This window comes from Cryptomeria japonica, chromosome 11, assembly GCF_030272615.1.
Source record: "Cryptomeria japonica chromosome 11, Sugi_1.0, whole genome shotgun sequence".
Classification (NCBI taxonomy): Eukaryota; Viridiplantae; Streptophyta; class Pinopsida; order Cupressales; family Cupressaceae; genus Cryptomeria; species Cryptomeria japonica.
This window is the reverse complement of record NC_081415.1, coordinates 722,741,869-722,759,129: the sequence shown is the minus strand read 5'-3', so window position 1 is coordinate 722,759,129 and position 17,261 is coordinate 722,741,869. Positions and strand designations below refer to the sequence as shown.

At 36.4% G+C, this 17,261-nt stretch overlaps 1 protein-coding gene across 3 annotated transcripts in view; it reads left to right on the top strand.

The window, feature by feature from the left end:
- LOC131061262 (uncharacterized) overlaps positions 1 to 17,261 on the top strand; it is a 97,984-nt gene that overhangs the window by 1,283 nt on the left and 79,440 nt on the right. For all 3 annotated transcript variants that reach the window (XR_009110520.2, XM_057994833.2, XM_057994832.2), the window contains exons 2-4: positions 3,430 to 3,614; positions 3,701 to 3,804; positions 5,567 to 5,671. Coding sequence is in view for 2 of the 3 variants with exons in the window: in XM_057994833.2 (XP_057850816.1) it covers positions 3,430 to 3,614; positions 3,701 to 3,804; positions 5,567 to 5,671 (394 nt within the window). In the remaining variant the exon portion in view is untranslated. The remainder of the gene's footprint in view (positions 1 to 3,429; positions 3,615 to 3,700; positions 3,805 to 5,566; positions 5,672 to 17,261) is intronic.

Sequence of the window (17,261 nt, the reverse complement as noted above, 5' to 3'; positions counted from 1 at the left end):
GATCATAGAGACAGAAATGAAACAAAACGAGTGTACCCTAAGAATTATATTAAAGTAATATTGTATTAGCTTATAATGGTCATTTAAGTCGTGTAGTTAGTTTTTAGTAACTTCTTATTTTCTAAGTCAGTCAGTTAGTATTTAGAATCTTTCTATCATGTCTTCTGTTCTCGATTGTTTCCATTATGGAAAAATCTTATGTAATTGCTCATATAAGGAGTATTCCTCTTCTTTGTTTATAGAACAATCAATTATCATTTCATGTTATCACTTATCAGAGCATAGGTTCTTTTTTTGGCAAATTTTTTAATAAAAAAATTTGTGGTCTGTTTACCATGAAATTTTGAGGAAATTTCTGTAAATTTTTTGATTGGTTTTTTTAAAACAAAAATTATGGTTTTTTTTTTTGGCGGAATTTTTTATAGAATAAAATTCATGGTTGTTTTTGACCTAGTTCTGATCGTGGTATTTTTTTTAATCGTTTTTCACATGATTTTGTTATAAAAAATCGTAGGCATTTTATCTGGTGTTTTTTTCGTGCAAAGGTTTTCTGCAAGCCGAAAAAAATTGCCCTTTTTTTAATTTCATGCCAAATAAAGATCATAGAGACAAATGAAACAAAATGAGTATACCCTATGAATTATGGATTTTGTTCATTCATTGAGATTACCGTCTTGCCAAAAACAATGCATAGTACTGTACTACTGTAATGTCCCTTTTTAAATGCCCTAGTTTTTTGTCCTAAAATCCTACTAGGGTTAGGAACATGTTGATGTGTTTTTCATGCACATCAAACACAGAATAAAATACCAAGGTATCTTATCCTCTCTTGAACAAAATCTTCCCGAATGCTAAACTATGTGATCAATTGGAAGACTCCAAGGTTTCGAAATGTCAGGTCTTGACTCGTGGATAAGCTCAATGGTTGATGTGATATTGCTAGAATCACAAAGGACTTACGTTGTACATGAATGCTTGAATACTTGGACATTGTTGAAACTCGGGACTAACTCATCTAACAAAGAAAGATCAAAAGGAAAGGGTTTAGAGAGTCTAATCTAATCCTTAGGAATGTAGGATGTAGTGAATGACTTGGTGAGACTCTACTAGACTTTGCTTTTACATCAATGAACAACTCCACAAAGCTAGTGCAATTTTCTAAGGTAAAGTTACAGATGTTCAAATTACTACCATGAACATCAATACCATCAAGGCAATGCATACCAATGGACGAGCACTAATTGAAGTTAAGTTCAATTCATATTCCAGTTGATTCCCAACAGAGGGTGGGGATCAGCAACCCATAAACCTTGAGGGTATAGAAAGGTAAGGGCTTGGATCTATAAACTTTGAGGGAACCTATGGTATTTTGGTCTCTAAGCGCTTTGGTAACATACACATCCTCCTCTTCCTTAAAACTGAAGTAGTAACAAAGGTTGACATTTGGAATTATGAATGATAAAATTATTCATCTAGTATGATAGAGTTAATTATCTATTGTGGTAGATGAACAATTTACTTAGTAGCAAATTGATTGATTGAACTATGGAATATCACCTATTCGATTCATGTTAAGATAGATTTGTCTCCTAATCAACTTAGTTTAAGTCATAAGTATATTGATCTAGCTCAATTATGGTTAAAACAAGCCCAAACCTAGTAGGGGACATTACAGTCCACTAGCATATTATTTTATTTCTTGTAGGCTAAAGGGGTAAGGTTAGGGAAATAATATAATAATATAACTTAAGTTGTGCTAGTAACTTTATATTATATTTATAAAATATTAAAGAGATAACTTATGTTTTATTATTAAAGAGGGTCCAACATTAAAAGGTGCTTCTAGAAAAGGTGGCCAATGTAATGTAAGTTTAGAAAAGACATTTTTTAGTCACTTATAGAATAATGTGGGGAATAATTTTTAAACTAAAAAGAGGTTTATAAAAGGTGAGGCTGGGCATAGAAGAAATTATCCATTTGATGAAATTAAAATCCCTTTCCGTGAGATTGGATGTTTGTTTATCTTCTTGACTGAGGATGAAAACTCTCCAATCTTTGATGGCGATTTCACCCTGAGATCAGAGTAGTGCTAAAAGTTCGCAAGTTTTCCCAGTTTTAGTTGTTTGGTTTGTTTCTAGATTATGTTTTGTGTTGAAGATTAAGTTCCATTTGGATATATCTTTAGTTTCAAAATTTGTAATTGCTTGCATCTTTGGTTGTGCAGTTTGTTGCAAGCATGCTAAAATAATTTAATATTCTAGACACTGTATACTCTCACTCTACCCTTTCCATTAGCTCGGTGATCACAGAGTGCTAGATTTTATGCCTTTATATTGAGAAGTTGTCGAGTGCTTAAAATGTCTAGTTTGGGACATTGTAGAGAGTGGCACTATATAAAGATGTAGAAGTTGCTGAGATATACAAGGCTACATTCTGAAGAACCGTCCTAGATCCAAATTTTGAGGTTATTGTGTGTGAGTTTGGTAGCTTCATTAGCTCATAGAATTACAATCTTAGAACTCTCTGAGACAATGACAGAGACGCTCAGACATGATGGTACCTCCACGAGGAAGGTTCGATTTACCTCCAACTTCTTGCAATCAAAGTTTCAGAAGTAATTACTTTTAATTTTTTAACATTCTTACTATTCTTTTGTAGCTATATATGTTTTATAATTAAAGACGTTGTATTGAATTTGTCTCCAATGTCAGAAAGGTTAAAGGATAAATTGGCAAAATAAACCACATAGAGGGCCTTACCTAGATCAGCAGATGCAAATTACAAAGCCATTGAATATCCTAATTGATTGGGTTCAATCCAATATGATCTTGCTTTGTCAACCTCTCATTCTACCCCCGAAACTGCTCTGAAAAAAAATAATCGTGGGTAAAAATGAAGGTCGAAATGCAAAAGAAATCAGAAAAAAGCACAAATTATAAGTTTTGGGCATGTCAAGTTCATGATTAAATCATGAATTTATCATGTCTCAAAAAATGCATCCAAGTTCATAAAAAATTGGTGAACCGAGCCGACCCAGATCAGCATATCCTCCAAGTGTCAATTTATCATCACTTTTTTGGCAATTTCTGCTTCATTGATTTTGATATTTGTTAGATAGTTTTTGGTTTTATGATATGGACCTACATCCATTAAGGCTGGGCTATAGCACAAATGTCACTAGCAAGCTTTGACTCAGGTCTTGCTGGAGATGGTGGAGATTTGTACAACTGTTGTGTTTGGACTTTGGGGCTCTTGATACATGGGTTATGGAAAGGACATGTTTTTATTTATTGACAGAAGTATCATCAGTATTGAAAAGTTCTTAAGATCTTGTTATAGCCTCTAATGGGTTGATGCTTCTATTTTATTGCATGTTTTCTTTTAAGTAGTAATGAACATCTTCTGCTGAATGAGGTTTTTGGACTTCAGGGTATGCATATTTTTTTGCATGGCAATGAACATTTTCTTGGCCGCACAGTGAAGGAGGCAAGCTGCCAGTTTGAATCCCAAAATGTCAGTGGCAGGCACTGTAAAGTTTACAGGAAAAAGGTGGTTCTTGAAAATACTGACCAATCAGATGGCATGTGCTATTCTGTCTTTCTAAAAGATTCCAGGTATAAATGCATCTAGTTCTTGAACTGCCAACCATTCAATCAATATCTGTTCTATTTGATCTCTAAATGTCTGAGTGAATGTGTAGCTCAAATGGAACTTATCTTAACTGGGAAAAACTGAAAAAGGATTCTCCTGAAGCACAAATTCAACATGGAGATATTATATCTTTGGTTAATCCACCAGAACATGGTAAGATTGATCTAAAGCTTATTTTCATGGTTTATTTAATTATGAAATATTTTAAATCTTGAAATGATTGTCGCATTTGTCCTTTTAGTTTAAAGTGAAGTACAGACTATGCTAAGTAATCCATCTTTTAACTGTATGTTTTGACTTGTATGGATAGCTTATGCATAAACTCTTACATGAATGGCATATTCAGGACTAAATAGTATTGTCACTGCTCTTTTCATTGGCATAAGCTGTTTTTGTTATAAAGTTGAAATCAGAGTTGTAGAGAAAATATATCCATAAATATGGAGCTGAAACATTTCTGATTTATTGCATGTGAGAAATGCCCGTTTTGAATAAGTTTGAAATTTGATCTAGAAACTAATCAAATTTAGATTCAATAGCTTTATTCATCATAAATGATAAGTGAGATAATGCATTTTGATTTCTTAATTTATTTAAGCTTGTTTATCATGAATGCATTATATATCAGAAGTTTGAAAAAACATTTTTTCTAATTAAAGAATAATACTTGTGAAATGCTGTTAGGACTGTGTCTGCTGTGTCATCCCTGGAATTTGGAAGCTTTCTCAGATGTTGCCAGAACACGTTCCTCAGTTTTTGGGTCTCTATGTCCAAGAAATATTGGATTTAGTTTATGTTTATGCTTCTATTTTATTTTTATTTTTACTATCCTTACATTATGGCATTGGTTTTCGAACTTGGTAAACATTTATAGAATCTAGATTTGTTTCTTGTAGTATTATGTAAATAGTGCAGTGATGCTTTAATGTTTTTTTTTTTCGCTTTGAGGTGTGATTGTATTTAGAGGCTAGAATTGTACGACAATGGCATCCACGTTTGTTGATCTGTATGATTTTTTCCAGCTAAACAAATCTTCTTTTCTGAAACCAATATTTTGATTATTTTCTAGTTTTGCCATACTCAATTTGAATAACCGCAGGGATATACTTGATTCATTTTAGAGTGTTTATCCTACAAATTATTTTTATCATTTAAAACCATTAAATTTGTTGCTAGTTGGTCAGTTCCAGTCTGCATGCATTGATATTTGTAGATGATCGCTGATCATTTTGTTTTTTTCTATAGCTTTTCTGTAAAATAGACAATATGGGCTGCATTTTATATGTTGATAAGTTGGTTTTTTAGTTATCTATGATTGGCTGCTCTCTGATTACATTTGACAGTCTTTGACCAATTATATTATTCTACCTCAATTAAGAACTCATCCATCTCTTCTTGATGCCCTTGGATGATAGTTTTGTAGAAAGCCAACTTCTCGGCCATATCCTCTTATACACATTAACATGGGGACGGATTAACATGAATAACACACGATCTGGATTTTGGAAATAGGGTGAGCATTGTGACAATTGCTTCTTCTTATTGCGAGGTCACAACCCCCTATAGAAAAATGCTTGCATGTCAAAGTCTCTAATATGGATTGATTTGTTTATGCTGAAAGAATATCTTACAGAGAACTTTCATCCTCTTTTTCACTTGTTCTATGGACAGCTGCACTTGTTTTAAAATATACTCAGTTTTGTTGTTTACTTTTGTGTGGTGTATTGTACTCAATGGGTAGTTATATTAAATGATTTGACCTATATGTGTAGCAGGGGCACAAATGGCTATTTTCTTCTTCCTTTGATATCTTGGTTTCTTCTAGGGCTCAAAAGTTCTTGATCTTTGTTGGGTATGTCTTGGTCAATGGTTAAAATAATAAGAGGCTTATATTTTTTTCTTTTTTTCTTTTCAGAAAATGCCTTTGCTTTTGTGTTCCGAGAAATCAGGCAAGAATTATCATCTCATCTCCAAAATTCAAAGCTCAATACACCAGCAAAAAGGAAAGCTTCTGTTGCAGGTTTATTTCTTTACTTCTTATTCTCAGAAATATTGTCAAAGAGTTATATTTTAAGCATGAATGGCATAATTGGATTTGTAGAACAATTACCATGGTGATATCATTAAGTTTTTCATAGAATTTTATTTAACCTTATGAAAGGTCATCGTTCACATGCATAATTTTTGTCAAACTAATTCTTTTCCCTTTTTCGCTTTTACACACCATTAGAATAGCTAAAAACTCATACACTGAAGTTAAATGCTATTTTAATGGCATAAATACTGATTAAATATAATCTACCATGCTCAAATATTTAAGACAAAGGTACATTTTATGAAAAATTTACAGAGTTATTCTGTTTATATCTATGTTACCCTGAGTTTCTAGGACGGGGGGACAGGGAAATGGGTTTCCAGGAAATTTTTTTTTCCCTGGAACAGGGGACTGCAGGGTAAGGCTATATATATATATATACATGGAAATCTGAAATTTATATAACATTGTAACACAGCAAACATTCATCATAGCAACATAATAACATTTATAAATTAGAATCTAGATTCTAATTCTAAAATCATTGAATCAGACACTTCATATTCTTCTTTTTCCCTCTTTTTCCTTGCTTAGACCAAAATCAAAACGAAAATTTAAAAACCCTTTCGCCTTTCACACTTCACGTCTTCACTAGTTCTGCCAAGATTTTTTTATTTTCTTTACAACTAAGTATGACTTTTATCGATATCATATGATATTGATATAATATTATATCGATATCGATAATATGGTATCGATAGCTAAGTAAAAATAAAAAAAATGTAATTGCTCAATTTCTTTTGATAGTAATAATTATTAAAAATAAAAAAAATTAATCACTTTCTATTAGTGATTTTCATTAAAAAAAAATTTAATTGCTTTCGTTAATAATTTTTATAATTTTTTTTTTAATTGTCCCTACCGCCGGAAATGGCCATCCATCCCCAAGACGGTCAGGGGACAACTTAGGTGTCGTCCCGGGGATGGTCAACGGTCCCTGAAAAAAGGTTGACCGTTTACAAGTTTTTGGGACGGTTTCCAAAATTTTTTGGGGATTGGAGACGGCTTGGAAACGTTTCCGGCCCTCCCCAAGTCCCCGAAACGGTTTCCGTTTTCGGAACGTGTGCCTTTAGGTTGGAAATGCGTTTCCGGGTAACACTGGTTTATATTGTTGATGAATTCTTTTGGAGGTTTTAATTACACACCTAGTAGGCACAATAAGAGTATGATATTATTTTTTGATTATTTTGAAAAAAGGAAAGATTATTGTATATCAATAAAGAAGAGGTGTACAATGTTGTGTACGCCTGCCGAATACATCAGGTTATTGAAAGACAGTTCAAGGGCTGATACAAAAGTACAAGTCTGCTGGGAACAATACAAACAATTTCAATGAAGCCATTCTTTACACCTGTTGCTATTTGTTGTATGCATATGATTTTTTTGTGATGTGTCAAATTCCAAAGCTAAAATTTGTTATTTCCCTAAATTTAAGTTGCCAAATTGGCATACTTACCTATTGAGTTAGGGTACGGAATGTCTCGAAAATGGAATCAAACTTGAAACACTTGCGAAATTAGTTTTTTAAAATTTTAAACTCTGCCTCCGCTCAACACAATGCAGGTTTCGGAGTATTAGAATATTGTAATGTTTCTTTAATGGTCATTTTAGTCATCTTAGTCCTCTTTAGTTAGTTTCTATTTTTCAGCTTTTGTTTAGGATTGTTTCTTTTAGAAACATCTTCTCTTGTAAATTCTTTATATAGAGCTCTCACTCTATTGTTTAATAACATCGGATATTTTAACATGGAGGACAATGGATATATTATTTAAGTGAACAAAGAGTTGCAAATGAGGTGTAAATTGGAAAATTTGATTGGAAATTGAAATTTGGAGAGTTTCAAGTGCAAGGTACATTGTCAATGAAAATAAAATTGTAAATCTATTTTTTTTTCTTTGGGTACGGGTATGGGTGTGGATTTGCGGGTACAACAATTTTTTTTTCTTTGGGTACGGGTATGAGTATGTCCATATATATATGTATGTATGTATGTATGTTCAAACATCAAAATTATAAAATATGCAACAAATTATCTAGTAGTAAAGTATTTCAAATTATGTATTTGAGAGTGAAAGAGAGAGATACATTCTTTTTATAATTCTATTACAATAACTTGTTATAATTTTAAATAAATAATAATATAAGTTCAAAATTCACAAAATGTCTAGTAGTAAAATTAACATTTTAAAATACAAAATGTGATTTTGAATTGAAACTTTTAAAATTAACTAGAGAGCCACAATTTTATGATGGGAACATGAACTTGTGATGTAATCACACAAAACCCGCTCTTTTTTGTTTTGCTTTTAGTTTAGGGTTTTGTCTTCAATCTCTCACATCTGCAATTGAGTCAAGTTTTATGAAATTTGGAGGAGTCATCAGAGTCAAAAAGTGAAGGAGCGGTCAAAAGAATGTTTTAATGCTATGGATGGTGGTCTCAGATAGGCCGAAGGAGACCCCCTCTTTTTTTGTTTTGCTTTTAGTTTAGGGTTTTGTCTTCAATCTTTCACATCTGCAATTGAGTCAAGTTTTATGAAATTTGGAGGAGTCATCAGAGTCAAAAAGTGAAGGAACGGTTGAAAGAATGTTTTAATGCTACGGATGGTCTTAGTTAGGCCGAAGGAGTAAAATCACAATTTCCCGGGGTCAATTTTGACAACTTCCTATTTTTTAGGAAATTTGTTTTTTTGCTTTTATCTAAATTTAGAAAGTTTTGTTTTTAGCATTTTGGGGCCAATCCGGAAACCTACTTTTTTTCTAAAAATAGAAAGTTTTTTTTTTGGAAAGTTCTTTTTTTTCTTTTTTGAGGTCTTGGATTGTTTCAGGTTCAGGAAAAGTGTCAAGTCAAAAGAATTCATCCAGAATGCACCAAGTATGAAATAAATTTTGAATCCAGAGGATAATTTTGAAAAAGTTGATATCCAGGGTTTGCATAAGGTCTGATTCTGATTTTCAGAATCCTTTCCAATCTGATTTTCACTCCACGAGGTCCTAATTCCATGGTGTTTAAAGTTTTTTTAAGTCTGATTTCGAATTCTGGAAAATTTCTGAGTTTAATTTTGTGTTTAAAGAATGAGCTTAGGGTCTGATTTCATTCAAAACAGACAGAGGTTCAAAATTTTCATAATATTCTGAGTCTGATTTTAATTTGCAGAAGTATTCTGTTGACGTGTATTTTGTACACAATCATACACAGAATAAAATACCCAAAGGCATCTTATCCTCTCTTGAATAAAGTCGCTAACTGCTGAAGATATCGCAAGAAGGATCAGTTAGGATGACTCCAATGTTCTTGTAAGTAGGGTCTCTACGTGTGGATAAGCACCAGTGGTCGTTGTGATTGCTGTGTCATCAAGGGGCCTTACGTCGCCGAAGATTTTTCCTAAACTAAACAAACTTTCAAAAAATGCCAAAAGAGTAGGGTTTGCGAGAGGTCTAATCTAATCTAACCCTAAGAATGACTTAGTGTGGACAAGGCTTGGTGAGATTCTACCAACTTCAATATTGCCATAAATTAACAACTCAATTGAAATTGATGTGATCTTCTAAGGTAATAAATGATTTTTCAATACATCAAAGATCAAGGACACTACCACGAAGGTACATATCCAAGATACAACAACGATTGAAGGTTTAAGCGATTCAAGTATCTCCAGTCGACCACGCAAGGCGTTCCTACAATCAGCAAGAAGCTAGTGGTTTGGAAAGCGAATCCTACCAAAGATCAAGTCCAACACTTTGTCCTTCGAATTAACACACTACTTTGATTGAGAATGATTCAAGAAAAATGAACAACCATGAAGATAACCAAGATAATTGCAACAAAACACCATAACTTCAATATTTCATTGATTTCAAAGCCATCATGTACAACAATTGTTTGAATTCCTTTCTCAAAGCTCAATCTTGCTACAAAAGTAAATTACTTCTAAACTCTCTAATTCTCTAATACATCAATAATTTCTAACTCTCTCTGATTTTTCTTAGTTCTAGTTTTCTTACTTCTCTCTGATTTTCTTAGTTCTAGTTTTCTAGCTCTAAAATGAAAAGAAATGAGGGTATATATAGCATCCTCAATTACAATGAACGGTCCAGATCGAAAGAAGATCAATGGCCAAGATTATGACACCTAACCCTAATTAGGGTTTTATTACAAAAGTTCCCCTTTTATTGCACAACATTAAATGCATAGCCAATTATTAAATTTGGCACGAAAATCTAGGAGACATAAACCAATGACAATTAAGGTGCCATGTCATCTATAATAACCTCTCATCTAGAATCTTATTCCCTTTCCAATGCTCCTTTTTAGCATATGCAATGAATCTAGACACGATTCCTTCGATCTAAGCAATTGGAATCTCGGGAAGATTCTTCATTCTCTCTTCCAAGTGGATGACCTGATCAAATGCCTAGAGAAGAGCAGCGTCCCAACCAAGTTCAAGTTCCTTAGTCTTCTCAATCAAGAGCATGGTAGCAAACATCCGGTCCCGTTGCTCATCTGTGATAACATTAGCATCCTTGCAAAAGATGATTTTGACTTTATCCTCCAATTCCTGCAAATCCACATCTGTCTCAACTTCGATCTTCCTGCCAAGAATGGTACGCAGTACCTCAAATACTCTGTCCTGGATCGGGTGGATAACCTCCTCAACATGATTGCACCTAGTACTGATGTCCTCGAAGAGAACTTCCTTCATCTGGAGTAAAGTTGACCACTGAAGCAAACTATGAGGTCCTCCATCCATTATCTTTTCCTGTGCCAGGACCTTCCTTGATGTTTGTCTGATTACTTGCAAGACAGGAATGATAACATCTTTAGTATGAGCAAAAGCAGCTACAGTTATCATCAAGTTGTGGATGACCTCAAGAACCTGAATAGCTCGGTGAATGGTCTGCATCATCCTTGTTGCAAATTCCATGGCGACCGTATGAGATTTGTCAATCCATGAGCTCATAAGGTGGACTAAACTCCTGACTCTCTTTGCCTCACCAATTGATTGAAGGGGAAGTGCCTGTACGGGTGATCTTGCTGGATCCTGACGTCCCAAAGGTTGATTGAGATGGCTGAAGTATGTTCTCCATGCACCAACCTCTCTCTCAAGCTTTCTATTTTTCTCCATTTCTTCCCTAAGCTTATCTTTCAATGCCTCAAATGAATCGGTGGCATCATCTAGTGTCTGCTCGGCTGTGAGTGGACCAAGCTCAAATGTCTCTACATCATATTCTTCTGCAAGGATCTCACCTTCATACTTGTCCACGGCCGGTGTAGCTATCTGCAATATTCTGGATCCAGTCTCATCTCTAATCATCTTGGACATCTTAGTAGCCTTCCTCTTCTCTGTCACTTCCTGGGAATGTCCAACGAGACTCTCCAAATCAATCACATTGTCCTCATCCTCGACCACAATTACCTTCGTTAATCTTTCCTTTAACCAATCCGGGATGGCAGATCTTGTTTCTTTAACCTGAATCTCCTTAAGCAATTCTTCTTTTCTGGGAGGAGATGTCACTTCGTTATTTTCCCTATCTTCATGCAACTCATTATCTTGGAGAGATCCTCCTGGTGACCTTTGAGATGCCTGTCCTTCTTTATCATTCTGCACCATTGATTCCATGGATTCCTCTATCTCAAATGTCCTCTTCTCCTGTTGAGAAGATGTGCCGGATGAACGATCTCGGTTGGCCTCTTGCTTCTTCTTGGAGGATTCCCTTTTCTCAGGTCTTTCTTTCCTCTTCAAGCCTCTAGGATGGAGATTGCCTTCACTTGCGCTTTGAAGGTTGCCTTCACTTGTATTTCTGGGATTAGGATTACCTTCGCTTACACTTGCCCCACCTTCAACTAGTCTCTCCTCCAAAGTGAAAGTCATAGCTATGCCCTGTTCTCTCAACTTTTGATGCTGCACATCAACCCATTTGCGAGTACAAGACAAGACTGGAGCCATCAAGGCATCTAGATCCACAACCTCGGGTTCATTCCAATCTAGCTTCACTGATTTGCTTTCTCGATCATAAGATGATTGAAGATGTCTGCCACTTTCCTGAGCTTGGTCGGCCACTCTGTAAATTTTGCATTTCTTGATGAAGTCCAAAGGTAATCTGGAATGCATTTTCCTTTTCACTTCAAGATCATCTAAGAGATTCATCATAAAATCTTCTATTTGAAACTCATGCTTATATTTCCTACCGACTGTCTCTTCTATATATCCATGTGGATCAAAGCTCTCTCTCAAAGCAAAGAATGAAAATGAATACAAAGCTAACTCCTTCTCTGCGTCATCCATGGCTAGAGCATTAGGACATACCTCAACTGAATTTCCTAATATGATAGGTACAGGAACTCCATTTCCATGTCTGTGTCTGAATGCCTTCGCATAAGCTGCCAACTGTCTAGTTACTTCAAGTAACACTATTCTGTCTGTCGGATATCTCGGCAACATGTATGGAGGTGAAGGACATCCATGAACTCTAATATAAGTAAATTTCGGAAATTGGATAAACCAAGCACCGTACCTCTTTACTAGCTCTTGTGCATCCTGTGATAGCCTATTGTGAATCCCGCCTTGCAACGTCCTGGTGATGTTCATCGTGAAGGTATCATTAACTAACTTGTAGTTACTTCCTGGTGGATGATGCAAGTGGACATAGGAATCACAAACTCTGACCTCACCGGGTCCTCTTCCAATCACTCCTCTGTGAGGTAGTCCTGCATATTCAAAGCTCCTGATTAAGGCATATATGACGTATGAACTCATGTGGAAAGACTTGGTAGCCTTCAGTCTCCTTAACTGTACGTCCAAGCAATGGCTAATCATTCTAGCCCAATGAATTGTTCCTTTTCCCTGAACTATCACTTGGATGAAGTAGAACATCCACTTCTCGAAATAGAAGGCTTGAGGGGCTCCTGTGACTCGGTTGAGCATTGTTATCAAATCTCTGTACTCCTCCTGGAAATCGATCCTATGTGGTGTGTTCGGGATCTTGCTCAGGCGAGGACGACTCTAAAGTAACCAATTCTTGTTGATGATGCTTAGGCAAGCATCTGGATCATCTTCGTACATGGACTTGGCTCCTTCTAAGCTTTTATAAATCATATCTTTATGTTCTGGTAAGTGAAAAGCTTCACTTATAGCCTCCTCTAAAAGATAAGCAAAAGTATCTCCTTCCTTGGACACGATCGTTCTGGACTGAGGATCATAATGGCGAGCACACTCGATCATCAACTCATGGCACTGGACTGCTGGAGGGAAGCCGACCGCCTTAATGATGCCACTTTCAATTATCCTCCTGGCGACAGGTGATGGCTTGCCAATATAAGGGACCTCTCGAAACTTCTTCGTACTGAAGTTGCCCAAGTTGGTATCTCCAATGTTGCTCCACTTAGACACGATCTTGGTCTCCAGTTCTTCGTTCTTTTGATCTTCTTTCATAAGAGCTGGACGACTGGTGGATGCTCCCGCCTTCGGGGTCGCCATCGTAACACCTACACAACATTTCATAATAAGTAATAGATTTTGCAATGTAAAACATAGATTAGAGATTAAATTTAGGAAACTTCATGATAAGTCTTTGAGTTATCATTTCCTAAATATGATCGAGCTACTGAAATTCAAAATTTCAAAATTCAAAATTTAAGGCTATGACGATCAAAATTCAAAATTAAGGCAAGGGATCACATCGCCATACCTTACTTGAGAGCTAACTCTAAAATGCGAAATTAAGAAATTCGCCTAGGCAAAAATCGGAGTTTGGAAGATTTGAACGTGATTCCCTTCAAACGAACGTCCTCCTTAGCAACTTCGCCACCTTTGGGGTCTTCGATGTCTTGATGGCAAGCTCGCTTCACTTGAAACTAAGTTCGCACTCCCCTTTGATGATGTTTCGCACCTCCTTTATGAAATTCGCACTTCTCCTAGTACTCTCCAAATCGCATGCAAAGGAATGTTCAAATGATGACTTGAAAATGAAATAATTCACCTCCCCTTTATAGGCGCTCACCCTCTCATTCACCTCTAGGCCGACTTGGTAAAATAAGGTAATTAAAAACAAATTTTAAATAAAATCAAGGGCCGACTTTATAAAATAAAGCAAATAAAACCCAAGCGCCCCAATTTTTATTTAAAATAATAATTAATTCATTTAATGCCTCCGTTTTTAATTAATTGGATTTTTTAAAGGCAACAAATAATTAATAAATGTTCATGCACAATTTTAAATGCCAATTTTAATTAAATATTTCAATTTTCATCGATCTTAGCATTTAATATAATTTGAAAAATGTCATTAGCGCCAAAATTTGGGAGATGAAAAATACAAACCATATCGCTCTGGTCCCTGGGAGAGGGACAGGAGCGAATTAGCATTTTAGCCTTGATTCTCTCGCCTTTTACGTTCAAAACAACCTTCTCCACGTGGAAACTGGCATCTTCGTTGGGTACCTCGAGCTTGATCGACTCAACTTTGTGGATAAATGCCTTTTAAGGTCAATATTGCCCTGGTCCCTTGGTGAGGGACAGGAGCGAACTTCGTGTTTCTCCTTGATCCTTGTTTCTTCGATCACCAGTCTTCATCACGAGGCAAGTAACAACGTTATCCCTTCATAGCACGCATAATTTACTTGTCTTTTACAAGGCACATTTGATGTTTGAATGATTTTCGCCCTGGTCCCTTGGTGAGGGACAGGAGCGATCCTTGTGTTCTAGCCAAAACTCGTCATCTCTTAACCTTAACTTCTCGTTCATGACCTTTCAAATGACATATTCGACCTTGTGTACCCTTGCTTGACATGATCTTGTGGGACGAATGATTGATTTAATTAATATCGCCCTGGTCCTTGACTGAAGGACAGGGGCGATATTGTCTCCTTGCTCAAGTTGATCACTTTTTGACGTTTGATTTCTCCCATATCACCTTCTCAAGAACACTTTTGCCCTTGTACAACCTTGTACGTCCTTGCCTTGACGCGATTTTTGAAAGAACTGGCTAGTGTAGTGAATATCGCCCTGGTCCTTGCCTGAAGGACAGGAGCGATTTTCGATGTCTTGGGCTCATCCTTGTTCCTATCAACTCTTAATTGCCTTCACAATGTAAAACAATGTCCTTTGATCCTTCTTGAACATTTGAAATGAGATTGACATTCAAAACTTAAGCACACCTAGAGATTTCGCCTTGGTCCTTGACTGAGGGACAGGAGCGAACTTGGGCATATAGTGCAAATCCTTCATCATATTGACTTGCAATTGTCTTTGAGGCGCAAAATGATGTTCTTTACTCCCTTTCGAACACTTGAAATGTGAGTGGCAACCTAAATTTGGACACATTTGAACATTTCGCTCTGGTCCCTTGGAGAGGGACAGGAGCGAACTTGGGCATTTCCATCACCTTTGCAGTCTTTGATACTTCATTCTTCGTGGAGACACCTCAAACGTCATTGCCACCTTGTACTTTGACTTGGAGTGACTTTATATTTGTAAGGAAGGCAATATAACCAATATTTCGCCCTGGTCCCTGGCTGAGGGACAGGAGCGAACTTACACTTGTAGGCTCAATCGTGCTTTTCTAACTTCCAAATTTATCTTCAACGGACTCGTTGTGCCCCCTTTCACTTATCCTTGGCATGGCATTTGTTTTATCTTGTTGCGAATTTGATCTAAGGAAGAAATCGCTCTGGTCCCTGACTGAGGGACAGGAGCGCCTAGGCAAATATGGGCCTCGCTTCGGTGTCTTGCAATCTTCAATTTGTCTTCAATGGGTCCGTTACACCTTCTTTGTTTTCCTCAAACCTAATCTTCACTTGATCTTTGCCCAAATTTTGCCCTATAAGGAATTTCGCTCTGGTCCTTGGGAGAGGGACGGGAGCTATCATCAAATTTCGCCCTGGTCCCTGGCTGAGGGACAGGAGCGATTTTGCTTCTAAGTCTAATTTTCCTTATGATGACATTTCCAAGTTATATTCAACTGACAGGATGTACTTCCTTGGTTCTCCTCAAATCGCGAAATTGTTGAAATCTTGCAAGGACAAGGCAATGTTGGATTTTAAGCTCCGGTCCTTCAGTGAGGGACAGGAGCGATTTTTGCTCCTGGCACATTTCCATGTTCGCGAAATTCTTCAAATTATATTCAACGGAAAGAACATGCCTCCCTTTATCTCTTCCAATCCGAAAATCATCTTGATCCTGCAAGGACAATAAAATTTTGAGAAACAAGCTCCGGTCCTTCAGTGAGGGACAGGAGCGATTTGTCTTCCATAGGCCAAAATATCACGATTTCAAGGGTTTAATCACTTCACAAGGCAAAGTTAGGTCATTTTCAATACCCGGGATCAATCATCAAAATTCTAAAATTTGGTCAAAATCATTCAATCATACAAGATTCCATAACTCATCATCAACACTTAGGCAAAAATTGGACTCTGCATCAAAATTCCGACTGAACCTAGACCAACTCACTTGACCACCTGACGAATTCACCTTATTCAAAATTGCATCCTACGGGAGGAAGCTCAAAAAGCTCTCAAGATTGACTGGATTCTGGCCTGAAAACATTAAAACGGGAACCCTAAGGCTTGACTCTAGTCCAGACGACTGACATACTAAACCAAAACCCTAAAAAGCAGAGAGAAAGGCGAGCACAAACGAGCAAAAAGAGGGGGTCCCCATTTTAATGGGGCGATGTGTAAAATGGTCACAACATATTCCTAGGTCAGACTTCCAACTTTAAGTTCAAAATCAAACTTGAATTTCATCGATTCTCAGACAATCCAACTCTGATTTTTATTTCTCAGACCATACTAGTTTGATTTTGAGTCTGATTTTTAAAGTTTAATTGGAAAAATCAGAGTTATTGTTTGAAACATCTCAAGTTGACATCAAATTTATCACTCCTAACTTGTGAATTTCTCTATATTGCAGATAGTAGATGTCAGCACAAGGAGGGATTTTCAGAAAGGTGCTGATGAAACAAGGAACTAGTTGGAAAGATGATTCAACAACGCATGGAAGGACAACATTCACACTTCAAGGATGGAATCCAAGAATGAATGCAACAGAGAAGGACCTGCACTTCATCAAGACATTCGAAAAGATGAAGTCATACAAGGATGAAAGGTCCTACATCGACCTTGGATTTCTTTTGGAAATCCAAAATCAAAAGAACTCCACCCAAGAATCCAAGTCCAAGGCAAGGAATTCTAGAATCAAGAAAGGGGGATAGTTTCAGAAGAATTAATCAAAGTTAGAAACTGGATTATCCAAGATGATGCAATTGGAACAACTCGATCATCCAAAAGATACTACTTAAGGCATCGACACTTCTTCATGATGAGTAATCAAATCTACAAGGCAAGTTGAGGTGGCATCCCAGTCATCAATCGACCAATCCAAGGATTCCAAATCAGACATGTCCAGGTGCAATGAACCAAACCCAACAAGTGGCTCCTATTTTCTCATTGGTTATCCAAAGTGTTGTAATTTTCTCATTGGCCAAAAAGAGTTTTTTCGCAAATAACCCTAATTAG